The sequence below is a fragment of the Mobula hypostoma genome, chromosome 4, assembly GCF_963921235.1.
Source record: "Mobula hypostoma chromosome 4, sMobHyp1.1, whole genome shotgun sequence".
Classification (NCBI taxonomy): domain Eukaryota; kingdom Metazoa; phylum Chordata; class Chondrichthyes; order Myliobatiformes; family Myliobatidae; genus Mobula; species Mobula hypostoma.
The window spans coordinates 16204682-16221251 of record NC_086100.1 but is presented as its reverse complement, the minus strand read 5'-3'; the positions used below and the strand labels follow the sequence as shown (position 1 = coordinate 16221251).

The 16570-nt window shown below is 45.0% G+C and overlaps 1 protein-coding gene across 4 annotated transcripts in view; it reads left to right on the top strand.

The window, feature by feature from the left end:
* The window catches only part of LOC134344730 (arylacetamide deacetylase-like), a 58325-nt gene extending 45698 nt beyond the window's left edge, over positions 1-12627 (top strand). For 3 of the 4 annotated variants that reach the window (XM_063044811.1, XM_063044812.1, XM_063044809.1), the window contains 2 exons: positions 378-515; positions 9903-12627. In XM_063044811.1, coding sequence (XP_062900881.1) covers positions 378-515; positions 9903-10514 — 750 coding nt within the window. In that variant the 3' untranslated portion in view covers positions 10515-12627. The remainder of the gene's footprint in view (positions 1-377; positions 516-9902) is intronic. The other variant, XM_063044810.1, reaches the window with a different exon arrangement.
* Positions 12628-16570: the final 3943 nt, after the last annotated feature.

The following is a 16570-nucleotide window of genomic DNA, read 5'->3' as shown; positions in this document are numbered from 1 at the left end:
TCAACCGCACACAGTCGTGATAATGAACAGCAAAAGTTTTGTCTGATTCACCCCAGCTGCAAACCCTACAAAGAGGATAGCAAAACACTAATGTCAAAATATTCATCCCTTTTGATCATGGAGACAATCTCCTGGTGCCTTTACTTTGCAAAGCTGTGCCTCCGTCGTCAAACTGATTGCTGCTTGCAACGAAGAACTGGGGACTGGTTCTTGTTTGAAATTTAAAAAAGCTGAGCAAAAAGTATTTGTCAAATGTTTAACTTTATCATCAATAACGCTGACCATTTGGAAAGGTCATGCAGCTACAGTAAAAAGCTAAATTTAGTAATAAGCCTCTCTGGGCCCCAAAAAGTGATTATCCATCACACAAACAACAGGAATTCTGCAGATGCTGGAAATTCAAGCAACATACATCAAAGTTGCTGGTGAACGCAGCAGGCCAAGCAGCATCTGTAGGAAGAGGTGCAGTCGACGTTTCAGGCCGAGACCCTTCGTCAGGACTAACTGAAGGAAGAGTGAGTAAGGGATTTGAAAGTTGGAGGGAGAGGGGGAGATCCAAAATGATAGGAGAAGACAGGAGGGGGAGGGATAGAGCCGAGAGCTGGACAGGTGATAGGCAAAAGGGGATACGAGAGGATCATGGGACAGGAGGTCCGGGAAGAAAGACAAGGGGGGGGGTGACCCAGAGGATGGGCAAGAGGTATATTCAGAGGGACAGAGGGAGAAAAAGGAGAGTGAGAGAAAGAATGTGTGCATAAAAATGAGTAACAGATGGGGTACGAGGGGGAGGTGGGGACTTAGCGGAAGTTAGAGAAGTCAATGTTCATGCCATCAGGTTGGAGGCTACCCAGACGGAATGTAAGGTGTTGTTCCTCCAACCTGAGTGTGGCTTCATCTTTACAGTAGAGGAGGCCGTAGATAGACATGTCAGAATGGGAATGGGATGTGGAATTAAAATGTGTGGCCACTGGGAGATCCTGCTTTCTCTTGCGGACAGAGCGTAGATGTTCAGCAAAGCGGTCTCCCAGTGTGCGTCGGGTCTCGCCAATATATAAAAGGCCACATCGGGAGCACCGGACGCAGTATATTACCCCAGTCGACTCACAGGTGAAGTGATGCCTCACCTGGAAGGACTGTTTGGGGCCCTGAATGGTTGTAAGGGAGGAAGTGTAAGGGCATGTGTAGCACTTGTTCCGCTTACACGGATAAGTGCCAGGAGGGAGATCAGTGGGGAGGGATGGGGGGGACGAATGGACAAGGGAGTTGTGTAGGGAGCAATCCCTGCGGAATGCAGAGAGAGGTGGGGAGGGAAAGATGTGCTTAGTGGTGGGATCCCGTTGGAGGTGGCGGAAGTTACGGAGAATAATATGTTGGACCCGGAGGCTGGTGAGGTGGTAGGTGAGGACCAGGGGAACTCTATTCCTAGTGGGGTGGTGGGAGGATGGAGTGAGAGCAGATGTACATGAAATGGGGGAGATGCGTTTAAGAGCAGAGTTGATAGTGGAGGAAGGGAAGCCCCTTTCTTTAAAAAAGGAAGACATCTCCCTCGTCCTAGAATGAAAAGCCTCATCCTGAGAGCAGATGCGGCGGAGACGGAGGAATTGCGAGAAGGGGATGGCGTTTTTGCAAGAGACAGGGTGAGAAGAGGAATAGCCCAGATAGCTGTGAGAGTCAGTAGGCTTTTAGTAGACATCAGTGGATAAGCTGTCTCCAGAGACAGAGACAGAAAGATCTAGAAAGGGGAGGGAGGTGTCGGAAATGGACCAGGTAAACTTGAGGGCAGGGTGAAAGTTGGAGGCAAAGTTAATAAAGTCAACGAGTTCTGCATGCGTACAGGAAGCAGCGCCAATGCAGTTGTCGATGTAGCGAAGGAAAAGTGGGGGACAGATACCAGAAAAGGCACGGAACATAGATTGTTCCACAAACCCAACAAAAAGGCAGGCATAGCTAGGACCCATACGGGTGCCCATAGCTACACCTTTAGTTTGGAGGAAGTGGGAGGAGCAAAAGGAGAAATTATTAAGAGTAAGGACTAATTCCGCTAGATGGAGCAGAGTGGTGGTAGAGGGGAACTGATTAGGTCTGGAATCCAAAAAGAAGCGTAGAGCTTTGAGACCTTCCTGATGGGGGATGGAAGTATATAAGGACTGGACATCCATGATGAAAATAAAGCGGTGGGGGCCAGGGAACTTAAAATCATCGAAAAGTTTAAGAGCGTGAGAAGTGTCACGAACATAGGTCGGAAGGGATTGAACAAGAGGTGATAAAACAGTGTCGAGGTATGCAGAAACGAGTTCGGTGGGGCAGGAGCAAGCTGAGACAATAGGTCGGCCAGGACAGGCAGGTTTATGGATCTTGGGTAGGAGATAGAAACGGGAAGTGCGGGGTGTGGGAACTATAAGGAGCACCAGGCCATTGTCTCCCACACCATCACCGACTTTATCCGCTCAGGGGATCTCCCATCCACTGCTACCAACCTTATAGTATACCCTATCACTTGATCTCCGCAGCTGGCTGTGACAACAAAGTCCAAAGATTTGCCAGTCTCTGGCTAAAGAAATTCCTTCTCCACTCCGTTCTAAATGGAGGTTGTGCCCACATATCCTATATCCCCCATGATAGGAAACATCCTCTCCACATCCACTCAATCAAGGCCTTTTAACATTTGATAGGATTCAAGGGAATCCTCCTTCAGTCTTCTGAATACCAGTGAATACAGTCATAGAGCCATGAAACCCTAATTCATACATGAAGCCTTTCAATCTCAGAAACATTTTCGTGAACCTCCTTTGAAGCCTCTTCAATGCCACCACATCCTTTCTTAGGTATGGGGCCCAAAACTACTCGCAGTGCTCCAAGTGAGGTGTCAGCAATGCTTTATAAAACCACAAGACACATGCTTGCTTTTATATTCTAATCCTGTCAAAATGAATGCTAACATTGCATTTGCCTTCCTCACCACCAACTCAGTTTGCAAATTAGCCTTCAGGGAATCCTGCATGAGGACTGCATGTCCTCGTTGTCCACGGGAATGGTACCGGAGGATTGTAAGGAGGTGAATGTTGTCCCCTTGTTCAAAAAAAGTAGTAGGGATAGTCCGGGTAATTATAGACCAGTGAGCCTTACGTCTGTGGTGGGAAGGCTGTTGGAAAAGATTCTTAGAGATAGGATCTATGGGCATTTAGAGAATCGTGGTCTGATCAGGAACAGTCAGCATGGCTTTGTGAAGGGCAGATCGTGTCTAACAAGCCTGATAGTGTTCTTTGAGGAGGTGACCAGACATATAGATGAGGGTAGTGCAGTGGATGTGATCTACATGGATTTTAGTAAGGCATTTGACAAGGTTCCACATGGTAGGCTTATTCAGAAAGTCAGAAGGCATGGGATCCAGGGAAGTTTGGCCAGGTGGATTCAGAATTGGCTTGCCTGCAGAAAGCAGAGGGTGGTGGTGGAGGGAGTACATGCAGATTGGAGGATTGTGACTAGTGGTGTCCCGCAAGGATCTGTTCTGGGACCTCTTCTTTTCGTGATTTTTATTAACGACCTGGATGTGGGGGTAGAAGGGTGGGTTGGCAAGTTTGCAGATGACACAAAGGTTGGTGGTGTTGTAGATAGTGTAGAGGATTGTCAAAGATTGTGGAGAGACATTGATAGAATGCAGAAGTAGGCTGAGAAGTGGCAGATGGAGTTCAACCCGGAGAAGTGTGAGGTGGTACACTTTGGAAGGACAAACTCCAAGGCAGAGTACAAAGTAAATGGCAGGATACTTGGTAGTGTGGAGGAGCAGAGGGATCTGGGGGTACATGTCCACAGATCCTTGAAAGTTACCTCAAAGGTGGGTAGGGTAGTTAAGAAAGCTTATGGGGTGTTAGCTTTCATAAGTCGAGGGACAGAGTTTAAGAGTCATGAGGTAATGATGCAGCTCTATAAAACTCTGGTTAGGCCACACTTGGAGTACTGTGTCCAGTTCTGGTCACTTCACTATAGGGAGGATGTGGAAGCATTGGAAAGGGTACAGAGGAGATTTACCAGGATGCTGCCTGGTTTAGAGAGTATGCGTTATGATCCAGAGATTAAGGGAGCTAGGGCTTTACTCTTTGGAGAGAAGGAGGATGAGATGAGACATGATAGAGACAAGATAATAAGTGGAATAGATAGAGTGGATAGCCAGCGCCTCTTCCCCAGGGCACCACTGCTCAATACAAGAGGACATGGCTTTAAGGTAAGGGGTGGGAAGTTCAAGGGGGATATTAGAGGAATGTTTTTTACTCAGAGAGTGGTTGGTGCGTGGAATGCACTGCCTGAGTCAGTGGTGGAGGCAGATACAGTAGTGAAGTTTAAGAGACTACTAGACAGGTATATGGAGGAATTTAAGGTGGGGGGTTATATGTGAGGCAGGGTTTGAGGGTCGGCACAACATCGTGGGCCAAAGGGCCTGTACTGTGCTGTACTATTCTATGTTCTATGTAGGCCTCCTATGTCCCTTTGCACCTCAGATCTTTGAATTTGCTCTCCATTTAGAAAATAGTCTATCCTTTTATTTCTTCTATCAAAGTGCGTGACCATACACTTCCTGACGCTATTCCCACTACCATTTCTTTGCCCATTCTCCTCATCTGTCTAAGTCCTTCTGTAGGCTCTCTGTTTCTTAAACACTTCCTGTCCCTCCATCTATCTTCGTACCATCTGTAAATTTGGCCACAAAGCCAAAATTCTGTCGTCCAAATCATTAACAAACAACATAAATAGAAGCAGAACAAACACAGATTCACAGTAGCGGAACCCCAGTGGTCACCAGCAGCCAATCGGAAAAGGCTCCCGTTATCCCCACTCTTTGCCTGCTGCCAATCAGCCAAAGTTCTAACCATGCTAGTATATTTCCTGTAATACCATGGGCTCTGAACCTGTTAAGCAGCTTCATGTTTGGCACCTTGTGAAAGGCTTTCTGAAAATCCAAATACACAACATCCATCATTTCTCCTTTGTCTATCTTGCTTGTTATTTCCTCAAAGAATTCTAACAGATTTGTCAGGCAAGATTTTTCCTTAAGGAAACCATGCTGACTTCAACCTATTTTACCATGTGCTTCCAAATATCTGTGAACCACATCCTTAACAATGGACTCCAACATCTTCTCAACGACTGAGATCAGAGTAACTGGCTATAATTTCCTTTCTTCTGCCTCTCTCCCTTTTTGAAGAGTGGAGTGATATCTCCAGTTTTCCGGTCCTCTGGAACCTTGCCAGAATCTAATGATTCTTGAAAGATCATTACTAATGCCTCCACAATCTCTGCAGCCACTTTTTTCAGAACCCTGATGTGTAGACAATCTGGTCCTGGTGATTTAGACATTCCAGTTTTCCAAGTAGCTTCTCCTTAATAATGCCAGCTTCACTCACCTCTGCCTCCTGACACCCTTGACCCACTGGCATACTGCTGGCATCCACAGTGAAAAGGGATACAAATACTTATTCAATTTATCTGCTATTTCCTTTCCCCCCATTACTACCTCTCCAGCGTCATTTTCTAGCGGTCCAATACCTACTCTCACTTCTCTTTTAGTCTTTATATACAGTATCTGAAGAAGTTTTTGGTATCCTTAATATTGGCTGTTCAATTTTTCTTATTTATGACTTTTTAAATTGCCTTCTGTTAGTTTTTGAAAGCTTCTTAATCCTTTAACCTATATCTCTTTGGCTTTTATGTTGGCTTTGAATTCCCTTCTCAGCCATGGTTGTATCATCTTGCCTTTAGAATACTTCTTGGGATTTATCTATTCTGTGCCTTCCAAATTTCTCCCAGAAACTGCAGCCATTGCTGCTCTGCCATCATCCCTGCTAGTGTCTCCTTTTAATCAACTTTGGCCAGCTCCTCTCTCATGTCTCCATAATTTCCTTTACTCCACTGTGAAACTGATAAATCTGACTTTAGCTTCTTCCTCTCAAATTTCACTGTGAATTCTATCATATTATGATTACAGCCCTCAAAGGTTCCTTTACCTTAATCTCTCTAATCAATTCCGGTTCATTGCATAACACCCAATCCAAAATAGCTGGTTCCCTAGTGGGCTCATCCACAAGTTGCTCTGAAAAGCAATTGTGTAAGCATTCTGCAAATTATGCTTCTTGGGATCCAGCACTAGCCTGCATATTTTCCCAATCTACCTGCATATTGAAATCCCCAAGACTATCGTAACATTGGCCTTTTGACATGCATTTTTTACTTCCCATTGTAATTTGTAGCCCACATCTTTGCTACTGTTTGGAGGCCTGTATATAACTCCCATCAGGGTCTTTTTACCCTCACAGTTTCTTAGAGTTACCGCAACTCTACACTTTCCGATCCTGTGTCACCTCTTTCTAAGGATTTGATTTCATTATTTACCAACAGACTCACCCCATCCCCTCTGCCTACCTGCCTGTCCTTTCAATACAACGTGTATCCTTAGATGTTAAGCTCCCAGCTGTAATCTTCTTTCCGCCACGACTCAACGATGCCCACAATGTCAGAATCAGGTTTAATGTCACTGGTAACTATCATGAAATTTGTTAACTTATTGGCAGCAGTACAATGCAATACATGATAATGTTGAAAAGAAAAGTAAATCAGTTACAAACTGCTACAAGTTCATCTACCTTATTCCACATATTGCATGAACTTAGATAAAACATCTTCAGTCCTGTATTCATCACCCTTTTTGATTTTGTCCAATATTTATATTTTAACATCCTGTTGACTGTAATTTTGCCCTATAATCAAGAATAAAGAAGAAGCAGAAACTGAACTCGCTCAAGCTTGATCTCGCCTAAGTCAGGTGAGCCAAAGCTTCTCCACTCTAATACCAGTCCACTCCAACAATGGCTGCTCTGCTTGCTCCTGCTTTATATTTATTTGCCCTTGCTAATGAATACTGATTGGGCACAGTTCAAATTCCAAAAGCTTCCATAAAGCACTGTTTTTTTCAAATCTTCAATTGCGGACCTGTGTGAAATCGTCTCCTTTTCTCGCACTCCTGTTATGATGCCTGATTGGCTCTCTTGGTTACCTACTCAAGAATACCAAGAAATTTGTCAGGTATCAAGTTCCAGGACTTAACAAGCAGAAATCCAGCCAGACAATAGAACATGGAGAAAATTAGCTATATTTTTCCTAGACACAAGAGATTTTGCAGATGCTGGAAATCCAGAGCAGTACACACAAAATGCTGAAGAAACTGAGGAGGTCAAGCAGCATCTATGGAGGGAAATAAACTGTTGCCATTTTGGACCAAGACCCTTCATTAGGACTGGAAAGGAAGGGGGAAGAAGCTGGAATAAAAAGGTGAATGCTGTTTCCCTCCTTGTCCTCCCTGAGCAATGACTGTAGACACCTGGAGCACGACAGCAGCTGGTCCTGAACGGGAGTCTCCCCACAATTATCATCCTTAACATGTATAAGATGTGACCCTCTTCCTTCTCTTTCTCCTATTTTCCACTCTCCTGTCCTGTCAGATTCATTCTCCTCTTCAGCCCCTTCCTCTTCCAGCTTCTCACTTTATCCTCCCTCCTCCACCCATCTTTGTTTCCCCTCACCTGCTTGCATTTATCACCTGCCTGCTTGTATTCCTTCCTCTTCCCACTCCTCCTTATTCTGGCTTCTTCCCCCTTCCTTTCCAGTCATGATGAAGAGTCTCAGCCCAAAACGTTGACTCTTTATTCCCCTCCATGCCTTTTGTGCATTGTTTGTCCTGGATTTGGTTGAGCTTTGCATGTTTTATTGAAGTGGGACTCATCCGCAGAAGAAGAGAAGATTCCAACTTTCAGCTTACTTATCAAAGTCAAGTTTATCATCATTAGCACAAGTATATGTATGTATGTACAGGTACAATGAAGACATTACTTGCAGCAGTATCACAGATACATAGTATACAAGGAACATTCACAATAAAAAAAACATAAATTAAACACAAATTATATACCCAGGTTTTACAAGAAGGAACACAACTTAAAACAAAAAAAACAAGTCCATTTAGCGCCAGGGGATCAAAGTGACCATAGCGTTGTTAGACTGACGTAGTGATTAAGACTGGTTCAAGAGCCCAATGGTTGAAGAGAAGGAGCAGTTCTTGAAAGTAGTTGTATAGGACGTCTGTACCTCTTGCTCGATGGCAGCTGCAAGAAGATGACATGACCTGGATGGTGGGGGTCTTTGATGATGAACCCTTTGCCTTCTTAAAAGTCAAAGTTCAAAGTACATTTATTAACGAAGTATGGATACATCATACAACCTTGAGATTCGTCTCCTAACAGGCAGCTATGAAACAAAGAAACCCCAAAAAATTCATAAAAAAAGAACGTCAAACACCCAATATGCAGAGAAGGGGAGAAAAAACAAATCATACATCTGAGACCCTTAGTTCAGTGCAGAGCCAAGTAAACGCCATGTGGCAGCGAGCGGAACTAGCCCATCCCTGGCCTCGGGACCCGACACCCTGACCTTTTCAATCTTGGCCTGGTGCCTAAATCGACGTCCAAGCATCGGGTTCAGTCACCTCTCTGCGCCCTGGAGCCTGGTCCCTGTCACCTTGATTCGGCCTGTACCTGACCTTTTTGATCAAAAGCAAGAGAGAATCTGCAGATACAGGAAATCCAAGCAACACATACAAAATGCTGGAGGAATTCAGCAGACAGGCAGTGTCCTGCTGAAGAGTCGCCCAAAACATCAACTGTACTTTTTTTCCATAAACGCTGCCTGGCCTGTAGAGTTCCTCCATCATGTTGTGTGTGTTGCCCCAACCTTTCCGATTTGGCTTGGTGCTTAAATCGATTGATCCCTGGGTCTTCCTCACTCTCAGTGCCGGACCCACTGCCTCGCCTCGACTCGGTTCTGCCTCTTCAAATTGACTCCAAGTCCAAAGGGAAGCTTGCGATAATCGTTTGCCAGAAAAAGAGAGAGATTAACAAAGTATTTAGTTGGTTTCCTTGACTCACTGGCCACCAGCCAGAAGCCACTGAGATTCACCAGCTCCATTTGAAACTGGAAATACCTTAAGGCAATTCCTCCTGCAGATACTACTGATGGTGGGGAGGGAGATGCCCATGTTGCACTGGGGAGAGTCCACTACTCTCTGCAGCTTCTTGCATTCCTGCGCACTCGAAGTGCCATACCAGACCATGATGCACCCAGTCAGGACACTTTCAACAGGACATCTACAGAAGTTCATAGAGTGATCGGTGACCAGCATGTTGCATGTGGAAAGTTTTGGGGTGGTAGGGGTGGGGTGAGAGCTGGAATCCTGCTTGCTCTTGTTGCTGCTGTAATTGTGTTGTTAGGCCAGTGAGTTTGAGAGATATAGGAAGGTGGTTATACCATATTTGTACCATGTCCACTAATAAGTAGGAAGTACATTAGTGCCATTTAAAAGACTGTTACAGGCATGTATAAGGATGCAAGACAAATGAGATTCTGTGGGAGCGAAGGGTTAGATTGGAGTAGATTAAAGAGTTGACCCAACATCGTGGGTAGAAGGGTCTTTCCAGAGCCTTGTTGTTCTATGTTCTACAGCAGGGGTTCTCAACCTATTTCTGCCTGGACCCCGATATTGCCAGAGAGTGGTAAATTTATGGAATTCATTGCCATAGGTGCTGTGGAGGCCAGGTCATTGGGTATATTTAAGGCAAAGGTTGATAAGTTCCTGATTAATCAGGTCATGAAGGAATATGGGGAGAATACAGGAGACTAGGGCTGAGAGGGAAAATGGATTGGCTATGATAATATGGCAGAGCAGACTCGATGGGCCGGATGGCCTAATTCTGCTTCTGTATCTTACGGTCTTGTGGTCAATCACCGAGGGGTCCAAAGAACCCACATTTAGGCATCCCTGTCAGTGACGGGCACCAAGTAATGACAGAAATGTTTTGCAGATCAAGGAAGAGCCTGGGGTTGAAGTTGAAATCAAGATTCAAGCCTTGGTGTACCCTGCACTTCAGACCATCGATTTCAATACTCCTTCCTACCAGCAGAATGAGAACATGCCCATCCTGCCCAAGAACCTAATGGTCAGGTTCTGGAGTGAATACTTCAGTCGGGACAAGTCACTGCTGGAGGCCATGGTGGCCAATGCCCACACTGGCCTTGAAGCCAGAGACTTGAGCAGCCTGGTGAACTGGAGCGTCCTTCTGCCAGAGAAATTCAGGAAAGAGTACAAATACACGCTACCCACTCGAGGGAATGAGGGGACGTCCCACACAAAGGTCCCCGGGGTCTTCGACCCGAGGGCTGCTCCACTCTTGGCCAAGGACAAGGAGCTCAGGGCACTTCCCCGTGCCCTCATCATGACCTGTGAGTTTGACGTTCTGAGAGATGACGGGACCATGTATGCCACGAGACTGCAGCGAGCCGGTGTCCAAGTAGCCCTCGAGCATTTCGAGGACTGCTTCCATGGTGCCTTGATGTTCATTACGTGGCCAACCAATTTCGCCATTGGCCACAAGCTGATGGACCGCTACATTGACTGGCTGCGGGAAAACTTATAAACAGAGTTTTCATTTAATTCTCACTCCCCCCTCCCCCACTATTTACCACCTTACTTCCATACCTGTGGATTATCAGCAAGTGATTTTTTTCTCCTAATGATCCACTTCCCTGATTATCATTGTATCTAAATATCGTTTTACTGAGGAGCTTTTAGTCAGGGATTTTAATCACTTGAATTAAAATATTTAAAAGAAGCTTACTAGGTACGGAAGAGTGGGGAGGTTGATATCACGTGGCTCAGGAACGGATGCAAACCAGGCCACAGAGTCAAAGAGTCATACAGCTCAGAAAGAGGCCATTCGGCCCAATTGCTGCATGCTGCCCGAGACTCCCATCTAAGCCAGTCCCATTTGCCCGTGTTTGGCCCATATCATTCTCAACCTTTCCCATTTAAATGTCCCTTTTAAATGTTGTTCATGTACCTTCCTCAGCCTCTCCCTCTGGCAGCTCATTCCATAAACTGATCACCCACTGAGTGAAAAACTTCCCCTTCAGGTTTTACCATTAACTTTATCTCTTCTTGTCCGAAGCCTATAGCTCTTTGGTTCTTGGTTCCCCAACTGTGGGGAAAAGACTGTGAACATTGACCCCGTCTATGCCCCTCATGATTTTACACATCTTGATAAGATCCCCCCTATTTCTGTTGCACACTTACTCATCCTCTTTTCATAACTCAAGTTCCTCAAGTCCCAGCAACATCCTCATGACTCTTCTCTGCACTGTTTCAAGCTTTATGCTATCTTTCTTCTAACAGGGTGGTCAACACTGAACACAGTATTCCAAATGTGGCCTCACTAGTGTCTTGTACAACTACAGCATAATGTACCATCTTCCCAATTTGCCCTCTCCAAAGTCATAAATGGAAGAAGGGTGTTCATGCCTGCCCTACCATTCAATAAGAACACAAGAAACTGGAAGCAGGTGTAGGCCACTCAGGCCTTCAAACCTGCTCCATCATTCAATGTGATCATGGCAGATTTCTGCTGACCTCATCTCCTCTTCTGTGCTAGTCCCCTCCCCCACCCCCACCCCATAACCCTCAACTCCTCGTTTTTATCAGCTAATTTCACTGCCTTGGTTGGATACCGCTTGTTTGTCTAACAAACATCTATCTGGTTCAGACCTGATAGTATAAAAGGCAAAATACTGCAGATGCTAGAAATCTGTGGAAAACTGAAAATGCTGAGTAGGTCAGGCAGCATTTGTGTGGAGAGAAGCAGGTGCCATCATGTCAGGTTGGTAACTTGATAGAACGTCATTGACCTGAAATATTAATTGTGATTTTATCTTCACAGATGCTGTCTGACTTGCTGAGTGTTTCCAGTATTTTGTGTATTATTTCAGTTTTGAACTTTTCTTTAATGCCCGGCTTTTTGGGGGAGAGTTAGTGTCCTGTCATTGCCACTGGATAACCTGGTTCCAGCTTCAGGCTTCCATCTCCCTGTCCTTCCAGAGGAGATCTGCCTGCTTAACTTACCAATTGTCTCAAACAGCAGATCATTTCTTAACTTTCCACCCCAAGGGAATGAAAAGACTTGTCCGAATCAATTCAGCTTTCTTACCTGACAATCTCATTCAGAAAGTAATCATTTCTGCTGCATCCATTCCAAAAGCTCACAAGCTATGATATAACCTTCACAATGCTGAGACTTTGATAGCACAATGTCTATATCAGAGCTGAAAATTAATGCATGCTTATGACAACAGTTGGGATGTGAAATTTGGAATGTCCACGTTGACACTCACCAGTGTTTATAGATGCACAAGAGAAAGCCACCTATCTTCATGCATCAAAGCTTGGTGGTCCCCAAATCAGTTGAATGCCTCGTTGCTCACGACCTTCTCCCACCATAACACCAGAAAATCCAGCCCCTCCCACTATACAATGCCCACCTAAGTTGTTCAGGTACTGAAAGCCTTTCCACTGTCACTGTACTTCTGATGAAGGTTAACTGCAATGGGGTAATAGTCAAGTTCCATGCTGTGTATCAACTCCATTTCTCTATTGATATGTTCTGTGTGTATATCATCTGCCCTATTTGTATCATGCTGAATAAACTATTGCGTGAAAAGGCCCTTTCTTGGTTCAAATGTCTCCAATCTTGTTGTTTTCCTGAGAACACAGATATGTTAGAGATTCAGATTCAGATTTAGATTTCTTACCACATGTAGATCCAAACATACAGCAACATACACCATTTGTATTCACAACCAACACACTCAAGGGTGTGCTGGGGGCAGAATCAGATTTAATATCACTGCCATATGTTATGAAATTTGTAGTAATGCGGCAGAAGTACGTTGTAAAATATAATACAGTGTTTTTATAATTATGTATGGGTGTTACTTATTGAAATACAGTGCAGAACAAGGTCTTTTGACCATTCAAGGTGCACTGCCCAGCAATCACCTAACTTATTCCTGGCTTAATCAAGGGACAATTTACAATGACCAATTAACCTATCAACCAGTATGTCTTGGGACTGTCAGAGGAAACCAGAAACCCAGCAGTCACAGGGAGAACATACAAGCTCCTTACAGGCAGCATTGGGAATTGAACCCGGGTCGCCTGTACTGTAAAGTTTTGTGCTAACCACTGTTAGCATGCTACCATTATCAAAGAGGGTGTAAGGTTCTCTTTCCCTCAGCTAGCCTGTATGTCACCCTTGTCAAGGTGTAGCACCTGCTTGGCACACCTGATCGGGTTCATGTGGGGTCATAGGAAATGGTCTTATAAGCAGCTGGTGCACATCACAAGTCCTAGTTATGTGACCACTGACGCCAGGCAGATAATCTCTGCAGAGCATAGACAATGGCCAGGGTCACCTGTTTTGTAAAGACACTGCCCAGAAGAAGGCAATGGCAAACCACTTCTGTAGAAAAATTTGCCAAGAACTATCACAGTTATGAAAAGGCCATGATTACCCACGTCATACTGCACTGCACAAAATGAATGAATGAACAAAATTACATTAAGATATTTATATATATTTAAAAAGGTAGCTTAAATAAGTAGTGCAAAAAGAAAGAAAAAAAAAGTAGTGAGGTAGTGTTCATGGGTTCAATGTCCACTCAGAAATTTGATGGCAGAAGGGATGGAGCTGTTCCTGATTCATTGTGTGTGTGCTTTTAGGTTCCTGTACCTCCTCCCTGATGGTAACAAAGAGAAGAAGGCATGTCGGTGATGGGGATTCTGAATGATGGATGTCACCTTTTTGAGGCATCATTCCTTGAAAATATCCTGGATGCCTTGGAGGCTAGTGCTCGTGATAGAGCTGACTGAGTTTACAACTTCCTGCAGCTTATTTCAATTCTGTGCAGTGACCGCCCCCACCCCATACCAGACAGTGATGCAGCCATTTAGAATGCTCTCCATGGTACATCTGCAGAAATCTTCCAGTGTCTTAGGGGACATACCATATCTCCTCAAACTCCTAATGAAACATACCTGTAGCCACTGTTGTGCCTTCTTTGTAACAACATCGATATGTTGGGCCCAGGATAGATCTTCAGAGATGTTGACACCCAGGAACTTAAAATTGCCCACCCTTTCACCTTCTGATCCCTCAATGAGGACTGGTGTGCATTCCCTCAGCTTACCCTTTCTAAAGCCCACAATCAATTCTTTGGTCTTACTGACATTGAGAGCAAGGTTATTGTTGTGGCACTCAACTATGGCCACCTTGCTCAGCAGAATAACTCAGAACAGAGCAAACAACAACCACAAAACAAGCCTCATTCCTCCCTCCCACCTACCAGCCATCCATCTGCATACACAGTCCTCTAACCCAATGACAGACTGCTTTCCTTGGCCTCCTGCCTCCAGTAGGCACGTAGGTTCACAGACATTGAGCTTTTGACTTCCTCAGTGGACTTGCAGAGACATGCAGAATTGAGGCTCTGGCTATTAGCCTCAATATTTGGACTTTCAATTGACTTTTGGACATTGATGTTTGATATCAACCCCAGAAGTTGCCAATAGCACTGTCTTGAATTCCAGTCTTGCTGATGATGGGACCCTAAGCACTAGGCCTCAAACTCCAGCCTTCAACAATTCAAGTGCCTAAGTAGTCACAGGCCCTCATGTATCTCGCCTGCATGGCCCACCAATCCGGAACCTGCCAATGACTTGCTAACCTGAGAGCCCACCAGCCCTCATCCCCTGCTGTAGAAGTGGTAGTAGTAGTAGTCATACTTTATTGATCCTGGGGGAAATTGGTTTTCATTACAGTTGCACCATAAATAATAAATAGTAATAAAACCATAAAAAGTTAAATAGTAATATGTAAATTGTGCCAGGAAATAAGTCCAGGACCAGCCTATTGGCTCAGGGTGTCTGACCCTCCAAGGGAGGAGTTGTAAAGTTTGATGGCCACAGGCAGGAATGACTTCCTATGTCGCTCAGTGTTGCATCTCGGTGGAATGAGTCTCTGGCTGAATGTACTCCTGTGCCCACCCAGTACATTATGTAGTGGGTGGGAGACCTTGCCCAAGATGGCATGCAACTTAGACAGCATCCTCTTTTCAGACACCACCATCACAGAGTCCAGTTCCATCCCCACAACATCGCTGGCCTTACGAATGAGTTTGTTGATTCTGTCGGTGTCTGTTACCCTCAGCCTGCTACCCCAGCCCACAACAGCAAACATGATCGTACTGACCACCACGGACTCATAGAACATCCTCAGCATCGTCCGGCAGATGTTAAAGGACCTCAGTCTCCTCAGGAAATAGAGATGGCTCTGACCCTTCTTGACCTCTCAGTGTTCTTTGACCAGTCCAGTTTATTGTCAATTCGTATGCCCAGGTATTTGTAATCCTCCTGCTGGCTCGACATACAATCATGAATGTCCTCCATCACATGTCCATGTGTCTGGCCATCAAATGCAGAATTTAGTCTGATTTCTAACTCTCCCGCAGGCCTATCTCTAAACCCTAGGCTAATACCCTGCTTCCCTCTCTCTCCCCTGAACCATCCCTAAAAGACTTTAAATGCAACAACTAAATCTGAACCATGACCTCGATGGAGACCACAACTTGGCGCCATCTTGATCAGAACTGCACAGTTCATGCCCTTCAGGCTACAATGTTGTGCTGAACTGTTGGTCTACTCTAAGATCAATCTCACCCTTCCCTCCCTCCCACATTCCCCTCTACTTTTCATTCATCCATGGGCCTGTCTAAGAATTTCTTAAATGTGCCTCTACCACCATATCTGGCTATGCATTCTGTGCACCTACCACTCTCTGTAAAAAAAAATATATTAGCCATTTGTGCCCTGGGCAAAAGGCACTGGCCTCTATATATCAACCTGTACACCTCTATCAAGTCACCACACATCCTCCTTAACTCCAAAGAGGAAAAAACTCGAGCTCACTCAACCTATCCTCATAAGGCATACTCTCTAATCCAGGCAGCATCCTGGTAAATCTCCTCTGCACCCTCTCTAAAACTTTCACATCCCTTCTATAATGAAGCAATTGGAACAGAATACGATGCTGAGGATGTTCTACGAGTCTGTGGTGGCCAGTGTGATCATGTTTGCTGTTGTGTGCTGGGGCAGCAGGCTGAGGGTAGCAGACACCAACAGAATCAACAAACTCATTCGTAAGGCGAGTGATGTTGTGGGGATGGAACTGGACTCTCTGACGGTGGTGTCTGAAAAGAGGATGCTGTCCAAGTTGCATGCCATCTTGGACAATGTCTCCTATCCACTACATAATGTACTGGGTGGGCACAGGAGTACATTCAGCCAGAGACTCGTTCCACCGAGATGCAGCACTGAGCGTCATAGGAGGTCATTCCTGCCTGTGGCCATCAAACTTTACAACTCCTCCCTTGGAGGGTCAGACACCCTGAGCCAATTGGCTGGTCCTGGACTTATTTCCTGGCATAATTTACATATTACTATTTAACTATTTATGGTTTTATTACTATTTAATTATTTATGGTGCAACTGTAACGAAAACCAATTTCCCCCGGGATCAATAAAGTATGACTATGACTATTCTGAGCATGGTCAGCATTTTACGGAGCTGCAGTATTACCTCGTGGC